This window comes from Xyrauchen texanus, chromosome 1 (genome assembly GCF_025860055.1).
Source record: "Xyrauchen texanus isolate HMW12.3.18 chromosome 1, RBS_HiC_50CHRs, whole genome shotgun sequence".
Lineage (NCBI taxonomy): Eukaryota > Metazoa > Chordata > Actinopteri > Cypriniformes > Catostomidae > Xyrauchen > Xyrauchen texanus.
In genome coordinates this window covers 1048692-1064272 of record NC_068276.1, presented here as the reverse complement: position 1 = coordinate 1064272, position 15581 = coordinate 1048692, and the positions used below count along the sequence as shown (strand labels likewise).

Genomic DNA, 15581 nt, shown 5'->3' with positions numbered 1-15581 from the left:
GGAAGTCCATATTCATAGTTACTTCAATACAGTCCATCAAGTGCTCTGTACTTTCTGAATTCACTTTCTGGAGTATTTTGTTTTAGGTCAGCTTCATTGGAAAGGCCATCCAAGATCCCCAAGGCTGATTGTAGGGAACTCACTCTGCAGTATTCTTTCTTAGAATTGTTCATCTGGGAATCCTGGTCCTTTTTGGGACGTTTCTCCTATAGGCCTTGTATTGGAGGCAACACTTGTCCCAAGTATGTCAGTAATAACATCCATATTAATATATCTTTCTTATTCATTGGTATTGTAGGCCGCAATTGTTTTCCACCTTCTCTCCTTTAGTGGGTCATCCTGTCCTAACTTGCTTCAATGATGGCAACAGCATGACTATTTCATTTTATATGCATAAAGAACACTGTAATCACCTCATATGGTTACATGTTGTATATTAACTAACGATCATTACTTTCTGCATTCATTTGATTAATATATTAATTAATTTTCCTGCAAGCTAAGCTGTTTTTCATAGTTTCAGACTACATCAGAGTAATTCAGAGTATTAAATCAATAAAAGAATGATCAAATATATAACATATCATTGGAGGAATCAATTTCCTCCCAGTTTGGTCTTTCTGTTGCATTGGAGCATTTACATTGATCAGTACTTCATCTGGTTTTTTACATAATTATTTAATCAATGGTAACGCACAATATAATATTATTCCCCTCTCAAGAATTGTGGTTTCAATTATTATACCAATTGTAGCCAACCCTGCACCCTATTTCTTAATTAATTCCAATTATATTGTTACAAACAAACAAGACAAGCAATCTTAATCTTTAGTCACCACCATGTATCTTTTCCATTCTTCATTACTTTTTTAAAATGTACATGAGTTCAATTAAAGCATAAGTAAAAGTAATAAATCATCTTCCAGTCTAAATTCATTATCATACAAACATTCCCATGTTTGTTTAATACTTCTATAAATAGTCAAGCACTCCTTTGTCTGCAACGGTTCTCAAAACTTTACCCACAAAACCAATCTATAAATAATCCTCTACACAGGGTATGATCCCCTGACAACACAGTGACAGAATGCTTAGTATTTAACACTGTGATAAGTTATTTAAGTAAAGCGGTTATAAAAATGCAGTCGGGTTCAGTGGAACTTTCAATTTTTGGGCAGGTCTCCTCTAGACCTCCCTTTTGATGCTTCTGATCTAAGAGCATTCATCCACTTCCTTAAACCCCTTTCAAACCTTCTTGGTCAGGTCTCCAGGGCGGTGACGCCCCTGCCTTAGGTTGCTTAATCTTTTATGCCATTCTCAAGTCTTACCCGTCATTGGGTCGTCACCTCTTGCCACTGGTCTTGATACTGCTCAGTCCTCAATCCTTAATAATTTGGTATCAGTAAACAGATATTTTCTTTTTCAGGGAGTATCACCAGAGAACCGACACAGCCAGTGGAACATCTACAAATGCTTAAATATGGAGACAATTCAAAACATGGCTAAATTCAAAAAAGCATTATTAAAAATTAATCAATCTATTAAAATTGTCCAAAGTAAAAGTAAAATATGCTAAAATTGAACTCATTTATAGATCATTAATTTCCATTCAGGTTTTATTTCTGCTACTTCAGCAAATGTTACAAAAAACTATGTATCATGGTGGAGTCTAACATCAGAACAAAGCACTGTCACGCTTCTAGGAAGCTTAATTTAGAAACATCACCTTAATTCAATAATAGTCTCTAGATAGTTTTTGAACCTACATTTATTATTTTAAATGAATTTTCAACTTAATCTGTTGTCTTCAGTATAAACCATTAACTTTAGATTGCCCTCTTAATATATAAAATCTTTAATCATTGATGAGGAGAGCTGTTTGAACTCCTTCATATCACTCTATCTAACATTATTGTCAAAGCGCATCATTTTACATATAAAAATAAAATCAAAATAAAATTAAATAAAACAACTTATGGATACTTCTTTAAAATCTGCTCTTGTGTTTCTGTTTCAAGCAGACACTTATCAATTTTAGACTGAGAGTGAGAAGGGGGGGGGGGGGATTCCACTCCTTCACACTATTTGTTTTACAGCTATTTCTTCTTCTTTCATTTTACATACAAATAACCTTCTAATCTTTAATAAAACAGAACACAATGTCTTTTTCGACATTCTCTATATAATCAATACAACTTATGTTTAGCCTTCTGTTCATGCAGAGCTTTACATTTACAACACCTATCTTATTCTTAATATATTATAATCCCTTTTTTATTGTTAAGTAATAATTTATTATTACTACTTTCTCCATTTCTTACACTTTCTCAAGTGAAGGAACTTCCATTCTATCTAATAAAATAATATAAATCAAGTTTTTAAACTAACAGAAAAGTAAAAGTTTAAACAGAATAAAAACATATCTCTTGTGTTTTGAAATAATTGCTCAATAAAATACACTACGTACTTTTAATTTCTCATGACTCTTACATTTTTTTTTTTATCCAAATGTTTCATCATCTTTTAAGAGTTATCATTATTATACCTCTAAAATGATACTTTCATGTATTAACTATGGCAAATGGAAATAGCAGTAATAGAAATAGACACTCAATCAATACTTTGTAGCACACACTAACCTCCCTTTTTTTTTTTTTTTTTCTTTATTATGAGGGTACTCTCTGGAAAATTTGGGGGAGTAACCAATCCAATAGGTAACTCTATAACTTTGCCAAAAGTTTGAAATATTTACTCTTCAAATCAATAAATCAGTGGTTAGCTGCTGGATTTAAATTTAGACCCTCAGAACAATTTAGACATGGGCATTGAACCCCATTGATGGCATTCTGGAAAGTCATAAAGTGATCGTATAAGACTGAAATCAACTTTTCCAGAGAAATTTTAATCCACATTATAAATGGCAAATCAATAATGATTACCAGCAGTAATGAGAGCAGGAAGATCATCAGATCAATCACATCATTTTCAGTCTTCTTTGTGTCCTAATTTCCTCCTGCAGCATTAGTAACTTCTATAAAATCATCTTTCTCAGCCATCTGCAATGGTGAGAAACTAGTTCCAGAATGAGTTAGTGAAACAACATACACACAATGATGACAAAAGAAACACAGAATAGACACATGAATATGAAGTTATTAATATTCATATATGAGGAAGTTATGATGTTCAATTTAATCTTATCCTTTATCCATGGGCTTCACCTGCCCCAAAGACCTTTAATTTTAGTCTCAAACGCAGCTTCTCAGTGTACCCATGATCAACCAAGGCCTATTCTGTGTATATCAGACAAAAAATAAATAAAATAAAAATAAAATATCTATCTATTTGCTATCTATCTTTTTCTAAAGTCGGGGCCCCTTTCTGTTTGTCTGAAGACATCAAGAGAGGCCTGTTTCCCCTCAAAGTCATCCTCAATGCCCTCATCAGACAGTCCCTAACAAAAATAACAAATCTCTGCCTATGTTTTGTTGGTTGATCAAGTTTACACCGATAACGCTGCACTCACATTTAAATTGTTCTCCAGACATTTTTAAAATCATAGAAAAATCAAAAACAACTTTCTAGTGTTTAACTTAATAATGTTAAAATAGTATTCTCTCAAAAACTGGACCAGACAGAATGAATGTGAAGTTGTCATTTAAGATTTAACTGCATAAGATACAAAATATACTTTTCTTAGTAGTTATTTTATCATATCATTGGCCCTCTTTTGCCATTTGCTTGAATATAACAACACGTATCTTAAATACAACCTTTGTTTAAAATCCAAAGCTTTATTGTTTGTCCAGATAATGTGATTTCCCAATTGCAATTCAATCGCTTTAAAGTGATCACTTTTTTATAATCTATATATTCTTACTCGTCACTTTGATATAAAAGGAGTTATGATCTGACACATGTCCATTCAACAGCTGCTCCCTCTCAGTTTAGTTAATCTTACATCAGGCTTCATTCATGGCATGAAAAGAACAGCCCAAGAATAAACATTGTCCAGTCCGCTAAGGGTTAACTTTTTGATTTCATGCACATTTTTGTTTTATAGCTATTTGTTTGTTTATACTGCAAAATGATCAACCTCTCTATCTGGATGATATTTATATTCATGTCTGAATGGCGCTGGTAATGGCGACACGCAGCAGCAGTGTGTGAGAGTTTAACTTGTCCTGTTTGTCTACGTTATCGTTTTTTACTAACCGTTATTGGATTGATCTGCATATGAACGGAAGCAACATGATTCACCTGAATTTGACCGGCCTTCTTTTTCTGTTGACGCTGTTATGTCATTTTTTATGCGGACTTCTTGTGTTTGGAGAACCTCTCCAGTATAGTCGGGAATTCCTTCTGTTTTTGCACAGCACCAGTGTAGGCACCGTGGACTCTTCCGCAGTTATCCCCGCAGAGATTCTCCGGTTGCCGGACCCTTATGCAGCAGTGAAGAGGAACAGGGCGCATCGGACGAGGCCAACAGCAAGGAAAAGAGGGAGACGCGGCGGTGTATGCCAGAGGCTCAGGAGACAGGGACATAGGCGGATTCCCCTTCCCACAGTCATCCTCGCTAATGTCCAGTCACTCCGGAATAAAGTTGACGAGCTTCAGGCAAACGTTAATTTCCTGGCGGAGTATAGCAGTGCCTGTCTTCTCGCCTTCACAGAGACATGGCTTAAGGAACATGAATTACAATCCGATCTGGAGATCGATGGCTTCGGAGTTCCCTATCGCTTGGACAGAGATCCTGCAGTGACCGGTAAGTCACTTGGCGGGGGATTGTGTCTGTATGTAAACAATAACTGGTGCAGTACAGTAGTCATCAGAGAGTCACTGTGTGCGCTGGACATTGAACTCCTATCTGTATCTTTACGTCCCTTTTATCTTCCAAGGGAATTCCCCCAATTATTTGTGACTCTTGTTTATATTCACCCGAACGCTAACGTTGATAGGGCCACGCCTGGATCTTTGTTTTGGGATGGTTAAGGGGGCTTATAAATCTCTTTCTAGAGCCCCTCTTGGAACATCTGACCATAATGTTGTTTATTTAGTTCCGACGTACAAATCGGTCCTGAAGAGGCACAAAGCGGAACGAAGATTTGTTCCGGTATGGACAGAAAACTCCGTTCATTGTCTTCAGGACTGTTTTACTGTCACTGATTGGGATGTGTTTAAAAATGCTTGTCCGGATTTAGATGAACTGACAGAAACTGTGTCTGCCTATATATCCTTTTGTGAGGAAATGATCATCTCCCAAAAATCCATTCTCATTTATCCAAATAATAAACCCTGGGTCTCTAAATCAGTAAAAAGCATAATTAATCAGAGGAACATTAGTTTTAATCAGGGAGATATGATACAGCACAGGGTATTATCTAAACAGTTGAGGAGGGAACTCAAGCTTGCCAAGCGCGTATATAAAGACAAAGTAGAAAACTTGCTGCGTACTGGAAATTCACGTCCTGCTTGGGACGGCGTGAAAACCATAATGGGATTGCAGTCCAAAAAGCTTTCCATTACTCAGAATGGAAAAACCGATCTGGACTTTTCTAATGAACTGAATGTTTTTTATAATCGTTTTAATATCAATGATTTTAGTGAGGAGGTGGCTGTTTTTAAAAATGTTGATTTAAATCCTGTGAATAATATTGTTCCCATTGATAAATTCATGGTCTCGAAACTCATTCGTGGTGTAAAAGAAAGGAAAAGTCCAGGTCCCGATGGGATCGGGGGTCGTGTTTTGAAGAACTGTGCTGTTCAGCTGGCAGACATCTTCTGCTTCATTTTCCAGTTGTCTCTACACGTGCATAGGGTCCCTTGTCTTTGGAAGGACTCAATAATTGTTCCTGTGCCTAAGATTCAAACTCCTAAGACCCTCAATGATTTCAGACCAGTGGCACTTACATCTCTTGTCATGAAAGCTTTTGAAAGGCTAGTGAAGGATGCACTTTTGGACACTGTACAGGATAAGTTAGACCCTTTCCAGTTCGCCTACAGGTCGGGCAGAGGTGTGGACGATGCAATAGGGACACTTTTAAACATGGTTTTTAAACATCTTGAGGGGGCCATGTCCCTTGTCCGTCTACTATTTATTGACTTTTCCTCCACTTTTAACTGCATTCAGCCCCATGTTTTAGCAGACAGGTTGAAGAACACTTATAACATTGATACTGGACTGATCTGCTGGCTAATGGATTTTGTAACAGTGAGGTCCCAAAGGGTGAGAGTGAACAGTGTTTTATCAGATGCACTTTTTTCTTCTACTGGGTCCCCCCAGGGCTGTGTCCTCTCCCCTCTTTTATTTGTTTTATATACAAATGAATGCCAAACCCATCATGAACGGCGCCACATTATTAAATTTGCGGATGATTCTGTCACTGTGTCCCTCCTCAGTAGTGATGACCCCGAACACGGTCCTGTAGTGGATGATTTTACTGATTGGTGCAAATCCTCCTTTTTAAATATTAATGTGGCAAAAACAAAAGAGATGTGCATTGATTTTAGAAGAAATCCCACTGTCATTTCCCCTGTTGTGATGGACAATCAGCCAGTTGAACTAGTGCAGCAGTACAAATATCTTGGGACTGTAATCGACAGTAAACTGTGCTTTGAGTCCCAGGTTGATGCTGTGTGTAAAAAAGCACATCAGCGCTTGCACTTTCTTCGTAAGCTTCATAGTTTTAATGTCGACACTGTTTTTATGGAAATGTTTTATTCCTGTTTTATTGAATCAGTTCTTACTTTCTCTTTTATCTGTTGGCACGGGTCACTTTCTATTAAACAGAAAAATCACATGCAAGGTATCGTGAAGGTATGCAGCAGAATTGTTGGCACACCCTTACATGACCTACATGACCTGTATAAGGTCAGATCTTTGATGAAGGCGAGAGCCATCCTGGCTGACCCCAGTCATCTCTTGTGGGATGAATTTATGCTGCTGCCATCCGGGCGCAGATATAGCCTGCCGCGATGCAGAACAAACAGATTAAAAAGGTCATTTATTTCGACTGTTATCACCATTGTTAACAATACCCGGTAAATTCAAATATAAATTATGTTCTTCTGTGGTTGTGTTTATTGTTGTTGTTTGATTAATATATTTGTTACTGCTGACTGTAATCTAAATTGCCCCTCGGGGACAAATAAAGTTACCTTGAACCTTGAACCTTATAGGGCTCATATAACACTTCAATCACACTTCAGTCATACTTCCCATACATTAAAACACAAACACAGATACTCTCACAAACACAGAACCTTTCACACTTTTTACAAACACAAGGCCTTTATAAACTCAGAGCTCTCAAAAAACATTATACTAAAACAAACATATTACTTCTGCCCCTTCTTTTGCTCTCCTCTTATTATCCCTCTCCTTTATTTCCATAAAAACACTCATTATTTACAGTGGTTGATCGCTATATCTGTTACTTCTTTTTATATTAAAACTCATGTACTTCCACCCACAGCTGTCACACCCATTTTGGGTCTCTGTTCAAGACAATTTCTACATTGGTGCTAATTCTCCTCTCTCTATTAAAAATCACCTTAAAATGTTGGACTGTATTTAATTTGTTCATAACTCCAGAAATGATCACTAATTCCCTGTGTTTCTATTATTAATCTTTTTAATTCTATTTCTTTTCTCCTCTCAGCTTGCCAACACATTAGGATTTTTGTTTCAGGAGGAAACTGAGACAAGAAAAAAAGTCTCTCTGTTACTGTGCATGCTCACAGCCCTCTCTTTACAGCTCCCTTTTCTGGCTCTAGAAGCCCCTCCCTTACAGCTCTTCACAGCACTCAGTCTCTGCTCAACCCCTCCCCTACAGCTCTTCACAGCACTCAGTCTCTGCTCAGACCCTCCCTTACAGCTCTTCACAGCACTCAGTCTCTGCTCAGACCCTCCCTTACAGCTCTTCACAGCACTCAGTCTCTGCTCAGACCCTCCCTTACTGCTCTTCACAGCACTCAGTCTCTGCTCAGCCCCTCCCCTACAGCTCTTCACAGCACTCAGTCTCTGCTCAGCCCCTCCCCTACAGCTCTTCACAGCACTCAGTCTCTGCTCAGCCCCTCCCTTACAGCTCTTCACAGCACTCAGTCTCTAGCGTACTGTATGAGAGAAAAATGTTACCTGCTGCAATTTCTTTCCATTCAACAAACGGCCATTGTTGTAAGGTCTCCGCTAAGTTTACTACTTTAATCAGACCCTTCACCAGTTCTTTTTTTTTTTTCCTTTTTAGTTAACTTCCTCCTCTGCCCTGTATAACCTATATACTCTGATTTTTTTTCCAAAAATGATCGCTGATTCCCTTTGACTATCAGCGCTCTTTCCAATTTTCTTCTCCAAACTTAACAAAACTCGCTTGTCTCTGCATTTCTCTCTAGTCTTGTTCACAGCAATGGAAAATATTTTGACTTTTCTTTATCTTTTTCCCAATTATTCTATTTTTTCTATTCTGAATCTCCCCTTTCCCTCACTCACAGAGCTGTCCGTTCAGCTGACCAGTGAGTGAGAGCAAGGCAGGGAGATATCAGAGAAGCAGGTGCTGTTTTGCATCTTTATACTTTTTCAAGAATTGTTTTATTCAATTCACTGTTTCAATTCATTTTCCACTTTTGCTCTCATTTAGCATCTCCTCATTGCACCAGATTCTCTGTATTATTCTGCCTTTGCACACAATACATCATCACACTGCAATCATGCATTTGAATAACCACAAAAACAGCGCAATTAGTACCGTAAGCATACATGCACCAACAGCATAGTTAGTCATGCACATTGCTCATTATATCAAACATGCACATAGTTCAACAATTTCCCATGTTCTGCACAGTCCAGGTTCCGTCAAACACTGCAATAAATAACTTAATCTAACACCTGGAGGAATTTTGCACAAATTTTCACTTCTCCACCCGTGTTAGGATTTTCACCTGTACAGGATTTTCAGCCACTCTTCTGGCAAAACCTTGAATAAATGCACCTAACCGGGAATTTTCACGCGCCGTCGCTTCTCGACTCACCCCCAGGCTTTTTCTACCTTCTTTAAATAAACGTTCTTAAACAATCCCACCCCCAATTTTTGAAATCTGGAACTCGCCTCTATTTTAGCCAATTGTTCAAATTATTCTATGTCCGGACCGGCAAAAGTCTCAGGGAAGTCACTTACTGGGACTTGCTATCACAGATCACACAAGATCACCTTAAGCAAAACGCTTACCCTGATCTTGTGTAACTCGTGCAAGCCATCCTGTCGGTGACCTTTCGACCCCTTTGACCTCACTGCCGTCCCTTCTGTGGTCACCAGCAATATGTCGTGGAAAATCACAATGAATCTCTCTAAGTTGTAAGAAAACTCTCGGAGTCTTGAGTTCCAGATGCCAAAGTTGTAGTTTATTGAACACCAACAAACTTGAGACCGGTCAGCTGTCCGTTCTGACTCATTATCCTAAGTTCTCAGTTATATACCTTTTTGTTATCTTGTTACCCACCATCTCTGACTAACGAGGTCACTGCCTTGTTTCTTTCCCACCAATATGTTCTACATCCTTTGTTAATTAAATATTGGTGGGAGATCCCTCGTCTATCTATTAAAAAGAAAAAGAAACATATATCTTTGGTAGCCTCTCATAACTTGACCTCATGTTACAGTTCAGGACAGAGTACATCAACTCCTAGAAACATCTGCGTAAACAGCCATGTCTCCATCAAATACTTTTTATCTTTGTCCTGCATTTTCAGCGCATTCCCACAATGAGGCAGCCTTGTTTGCTCATACACATTATTATTTGAAAGAAAACACCAGCTGCAGAGATATCATACATTCAACTTATTAGAACAAGACACCATTCATATAATAACTGATTAAAAGTATCTTTGAAAAGATACATGCCAGCACAAAAGAAAAACACCAAGGACTCTCATCAGAATACTATTGATTAACAGAAACACAGTTTGTTTTTGAAGAAATACATATTTTGTTTTTGAAGAAATACACCTGTTTTTCAAGGTTATATACCATACTTTCAACCGTCTCGCATTGTTCTTGAATTCTTTTCAGTTCGTACCTTTTCACGATGATTACTGCTTGTGACCACACGATGGGGTTCACTCTGCACACAAGGCCGTGTTATTCTCTGTGGTTGGCCTTGCTCTTCCACTGATAGTGGTACTCGGTGTTCAAATTGATCTCGGCGTTTATTGACATTCACTCGGAGCAAACGCTTCCTGTTGCTGATTCTCCTGCGATGTGGGCGGAACTTTCCTGCAATGGTTGGCATGAACCCACGCAGCTCTCTCTGCGACCTTCACTGCCGTGTGTGTCGTCAGTAGCACTTGGAATGGTCCCAGCCACCTTTTCGTCTTCCAGCTCTTTCTCCTCAGGTCACAAATCACAATGAAATCACCAGGCCTGATCTTATGCAGGAAGGTTTCAGCAACCTTCCCCTGAGCAGCTTTCACCTGAACACAAACATTGGACAACAGAGAAGACATTTCTTTGCGATAATTCAACATGTCATTCTCACACAGATCTGTTGATGGCAGCCTATGTCTACCCCCCTCCATCCCCATGAATGGGGGTCTACCAAAAAGTATTTCAAGTGGACTTAAATTTGTTTTGATTCTTTTTCTCATTCTGGTGTACATCAACACAATTGGGAGTGCTTTAACCCATGGTTGAGATACTATAGGTGTTTTTATCCCTCTTGCCACGTTATGTGTGTTACAAATGACAAATCTTTTGCAAAAATGTTCAGCAAATATCTTGAAACCCTTTGTAAACCACAATTCTTTCATTTGCGCAACCATCCCCGCTTTTGATACATGGTCTAATCAGTACAAAGTCCTCCCCTTCGGCCTGTCTCTGTCCCCTCACGTCTTCACGAAAGTCGCAGTCGCTTTTTTTATCCGACAAGCCTCCCACTGAAAGTTTTCATTCCAGGGAAGGGAAAACACAACTGCCTACATTCAAAAGGATAAGAGAAAATGCCTCTTCAGGAATCTACTTGCTGCACTAACTGCCACAGACTTTTACAAAGGATTGCAGTTCTTGAAATAAAGTTACTTACAGGACCACCAAACCAGACGGAACACACAACAGAGCTTCGTCATGGACGCCCTCAGCATACAGCCGGTGAGTCCCATGAATCTAGTGCTACTCGATTGTACTGTGTGTAGAGAAACAAGCCGATCGATTTACAAATCGATGGCACAAACAGGGAGAGAGACCAAAAGGCACTCGAGACATCAGATTTTCACGAGCATCACATATTGCCGCAGTAGCATCCTCTACCCCAGATATGGCTCTGACAAGGATTGCAAACACTGGTTTCCTACCACCGCCTATACATCTTGAGAACAGATATGAAGTATTAATGAATGAGGAATCACCAAACGTGATGAATGTGATCGAACACAGACTGAATCAGCAAGTAGCTAACACTGATGCTAACTGGTGCTTAAGGTCGAGCAGACAGCGGCATTCAGCTCAGATCGCAACCGGGCCCAGGTCTCTGATAGTGGGTGACTCCATAATCAGAAACATTAGCAGCAGGGATACAACTACATGCTGCCTTCCACAAGCAACAACTTCGGATGTAAACAGGGAACTTCAGAACATTCTGATGAAACATAAGATTGAAAATCGACTCATCATTCACGTGGGGAAGAATGATATTCATAAAGAGCAGTCAGAACTCCTTAAGAAGGATTTCAAGGAACTTTTTGAAACACTTAAAAGACTGAAAGTTCAAACATTCATCAGTGGACCACTTCCAGCAAGAGGAACAAACAGGTTTTCACGGTTGCTTGGGCTTAATTCATGGCTGCAAAAACCTGCAATATAAAAGGAGTTGACAACTTCATTGACAACTTTAATCTTTTCTGGAGTCAGAGGCAACTGTTTCGACAGGATGGCCACCACCCAAACAAACCTGGTTCAAGAGTGCTAAAGGACAAAATCTACTTCTCCCTCAATCATCCTTCTGCAGTGTGTGCCAATCCACTCAATCTGAATGGCACACACACACCTGGACACAGTATGAATGACCACAGGACTTCACTTCAGCACCTAAATGGACATGTGGTTGACAAATCACACAAGGACAATGAAAACACCACTCAGCCACAACAATTTCTGCTCACGGACACAATCTCAGCTGAGCCCTGCCTACAAAGTTCACCACAGACAGACTGTGACATATTAGAACTGCTCCAAGATTCAGCACCCAAGGACGACTTTCTGGAAAACACCCAGGGAAATCAGGACAGCATATTACAGCCTCCGATAACACCAGAGCAACAGCCCCTCTCACCAGACACGTTATCCCTCTCTCCAGCATCTCCACATCTGTGCATCTCAGAGAAAATTGAAGAACTGGTGTATGCTGAAACCAAACTATCCCACTCTTTTGCTGCAAGCCCCCAGATATCAAGCAAAAAACGGCAGGCCCCTCAACCCCTCCCGCTCCTCCTGTGACAGCTCCTCGGCCTCTGCCACAACGCCAGGGCTCATACCCTCCTCCATCTGCTCGAGGTGAACCATAAACAACTGATACCAGCTTTCAGTGATATGTGTCAGGTCTCCGCTATGATAACAGTAACGTTCTCAAATGTTTACAAAACAAGCGGGAACCCAGTGTGCCTGTATCTTTCTCTTTTGCTGTTCGATTACAAGATAGAAAGTCTAAGGCCTTCAAAAGCCGTACAGCAAACCCATCTAATGTGGTGCCTATTACACACCAAACTAAGATTCCTGTGGGGACAAAAACTGTTAAGTTAGCACTTTTAAACATCCGCTCACTTAAAAATAAATCAGTTCTAGTCAACGACTTAATAAGCACATACAACCTGGATTTTATGTTTCTAAATGAAACTTGGCTAGAAGACAGCTGTAGTGCAACAGTCCTTAATGAAACATCCCCTCCTAACTTGTGTCTGCAGAGAAGGTAGGAGAGGTGGGGGTTTAGCTGCTCTTTTTAAAGGTGTCTATCAATGTAAGCAAATATCATTTGGGAATTACCCGTCTTTCGAATATCTGGGTAGTGTGTTAAAAGGTGCTCCACGCATTTTACTTATCATTATTTACAGGCCTCCAAAATACTCTCCAGTCTTTGCTGAGGACTTTACAGAACTGTTATCAACAATTACCTCAGAGTTTGACTGTTTTGCCATTGCTGGAGACTTTAACATTCACATAGATAATGCAGAAAACAATATGACAAAAGAAATCAAAACTGTTTTAAAAACTTTTGATCTGACTCAGCATGTACATGGACCCACACACAATCATGGACACACTCTAGATTTACTTATCAGTAAGGGTCTAAACATTTCATCGATTGTTATTAAGGATGTAGCACTGTCTGATAATTTCTGTATTTTCTTTGATATATTGATCTCTCCTGCCATTGAAGCTAGATCTGTGTCTGTCAAGAAGAGATGCTTAAATGAGAACACTAGTGTACTATTTATGAAGGCTATATCTTTAACACCAAGTATATCTGCTGACTCTGTTGATTTTCTCCTTGATTCTTTTAACTCAAAAGTTAAAAGTGTAATTGATGATATTGCTCCTGTGAAAGTCAGGTTGAAGTGTGGCAGACAAAAAGCACCTTGGAGAAACACAACAGCAGTGCAAAATATGAAAAGAGAATGCAGAAAAGCAGAGCGCATGTGGCGGAAGACAAAATTGTAGTCCATTATAACATCTACAAAGACAGCATCCATGCTTTTAATATGGAACTAGGCAAAGCTAGACAGACTTTCTTCTTGAATATTATAAACAGCAACTTAAACAACACACGCACTCTTTTTATGACTGTAGAGAGACTGACAAACCCCCCAAGCCAGATTCCCAGTGAAATGCTCTCAGACAGCAAGTGTAGTGAGTTTGCCTCTTTCTTTTCTGAAAAAATCAACAATATCAGAAAGGTGATCAGCACATCCTTGAGTTTGTGCTGGGGACAGACAAATCAAACCGCAACCTGAAAAAGTAGTTACTATGTCTGATTTCAAAGAAAGTGATGGCAAAATTTTGGAAGAAACCGTACAGCACCTTAAAACAACAACCTGCGCCCTTGATGCACTTCCCACATCTTTTTTCAAAAAATTTTTAGGAGACCATAAGTCTGAGTGGACGTCCATGACATGCGGAATCCCTCAAGGCTCAATTATTGCGCCACTCCTGTTCAAACTGTATATGCTCCCAATGAGCCAAATAATGAGAAAGAACCAAATTGCTTACCACAGCTATGCAGACGACACACAGATCTACTTAGCCCTATCACCTAACGATTACAGCCCCATTGACTCCCTGTGCCAATGCATTGATGAAGTAAACAGTTGGATGTGCCAAAACTTTCTTCAGTTAAACAAAGACAAAACTGAAATCATTGCGTTTGGAAACAAAGATGAAGTTCTCAAGGTGAATGCATACCTTGACGCTAGGGGTCAAACAACTAAAAATCAAGTCAGGAATCTTGGTGTGTCTCTAGAGTCAGACCTTAGTTTCAGTAGTCATGTCAAAGCAATAACTAAATCAGCATACTATCATCTGAAAAATATTGCAAGAATTAGATGCTTTGTTTCCAGTCAAGACCTAGAGAAACTTGTGCATGCTTTCATCACCAGCAGGGTGGATTATTGTAATGGACTCCTCACTGGCCTTCCCAAAAAGACCATAAGACAGTTGCAGCTCATACAGAACGCTGCTGCCAGGATTCTGAGCAGACCCTAAAAATATGAACATATCACACCAGTCCTCAGGTCTTTACACTGGCTCCCAGTTACATTTAGGATTGATTTTAAAGTATTATTACTGGTATATAAATCACTCAATGGGCTAGGACCTCAATATATTGCAGATATGCTCACTGAATATAAACCCAACAGATCACTCAGATCATTAGGATCACATCAGCTAGAAATACCAAGGGTTCACTCTAAGCAAGGAGAGTCTGCTTTTAGCTATTATGCCAGCCGCAGCTGGAACCAGCTTCAAGAAGAGATCAAATGTGCTCCTACAGTAGTCACATTCAAATCCAGACTCAAAACACATCTGTTTAGCTGTGCATTTACTGAATGAGCACTGTGCCACTGTGTGCCCGACTGTTTGTACTGTATTTTATTTTATTTTATATTCTAAACTGTTTCAATTATTCTTATTTTTTTCTAATACTTCTATGTAAAGCACTTTGAGATACCATTGTGTATGAAATGTGCTATATAAATAAACTTGCCTTGCCTTGCAGAGGCAGCCCTTGCCCTGCTCCGAGAAGCCGGCATACGCATACTCAATTACCTCGACGACTGGCTCATCCTGGCCCCCTCGAGAGAGTTACTATGCAGAGACCAGGTGCTCAGGCACCTGAGCAGTTTAGGACTTCAGGTCAACTGGGAAAAGAGCAAGCTCGCCCCGGTTCAGAGCATCTCTTTTCTCGGCATGGAGTTAGACTCAGTCTCAATGTCAGCACGTCTCTCCAACGAGAGTGCACAGTCGGTGCTGAAATGCCTCGCTTCCTTCAAGCCAGGCACTATGGTCCCTTTAAAACGTTTCCAATGGCTCCTGGGGCATATG

At 39.6% G+C, this 15581-nt stretch overlaps 2 protein-coding genes across 2 annotated transcripts in view; one reads left to right on the top strand and one right to left on the bottom strand.

The window, feature by feature from the left end:
• LOC127648178 (histone H3) overlaps window positions 1–15581 on the top strand; it is a 1095985-nt gene that overhangs the window by 203483 nt on the left and 876921 nt on the right. The window lies entirely within an intron of this gene.
• Window positions 1–15581, bottom strand: part of LOC127648099 (uncharacterized) — a 259510-nt gene that overhangs the window by 128966 nt on the left and 114963 nt on the right. The window contains exon 2 of the mRNA XM_052132711.1: window positions 12463–12494. Coding sequence (XP_051988671.1) covers window positions 12463–12494 — 32 coding nt within the window. The remainder of the gene's footprint in view (window positions 1–12462; window positions 12495–15581) is intronic.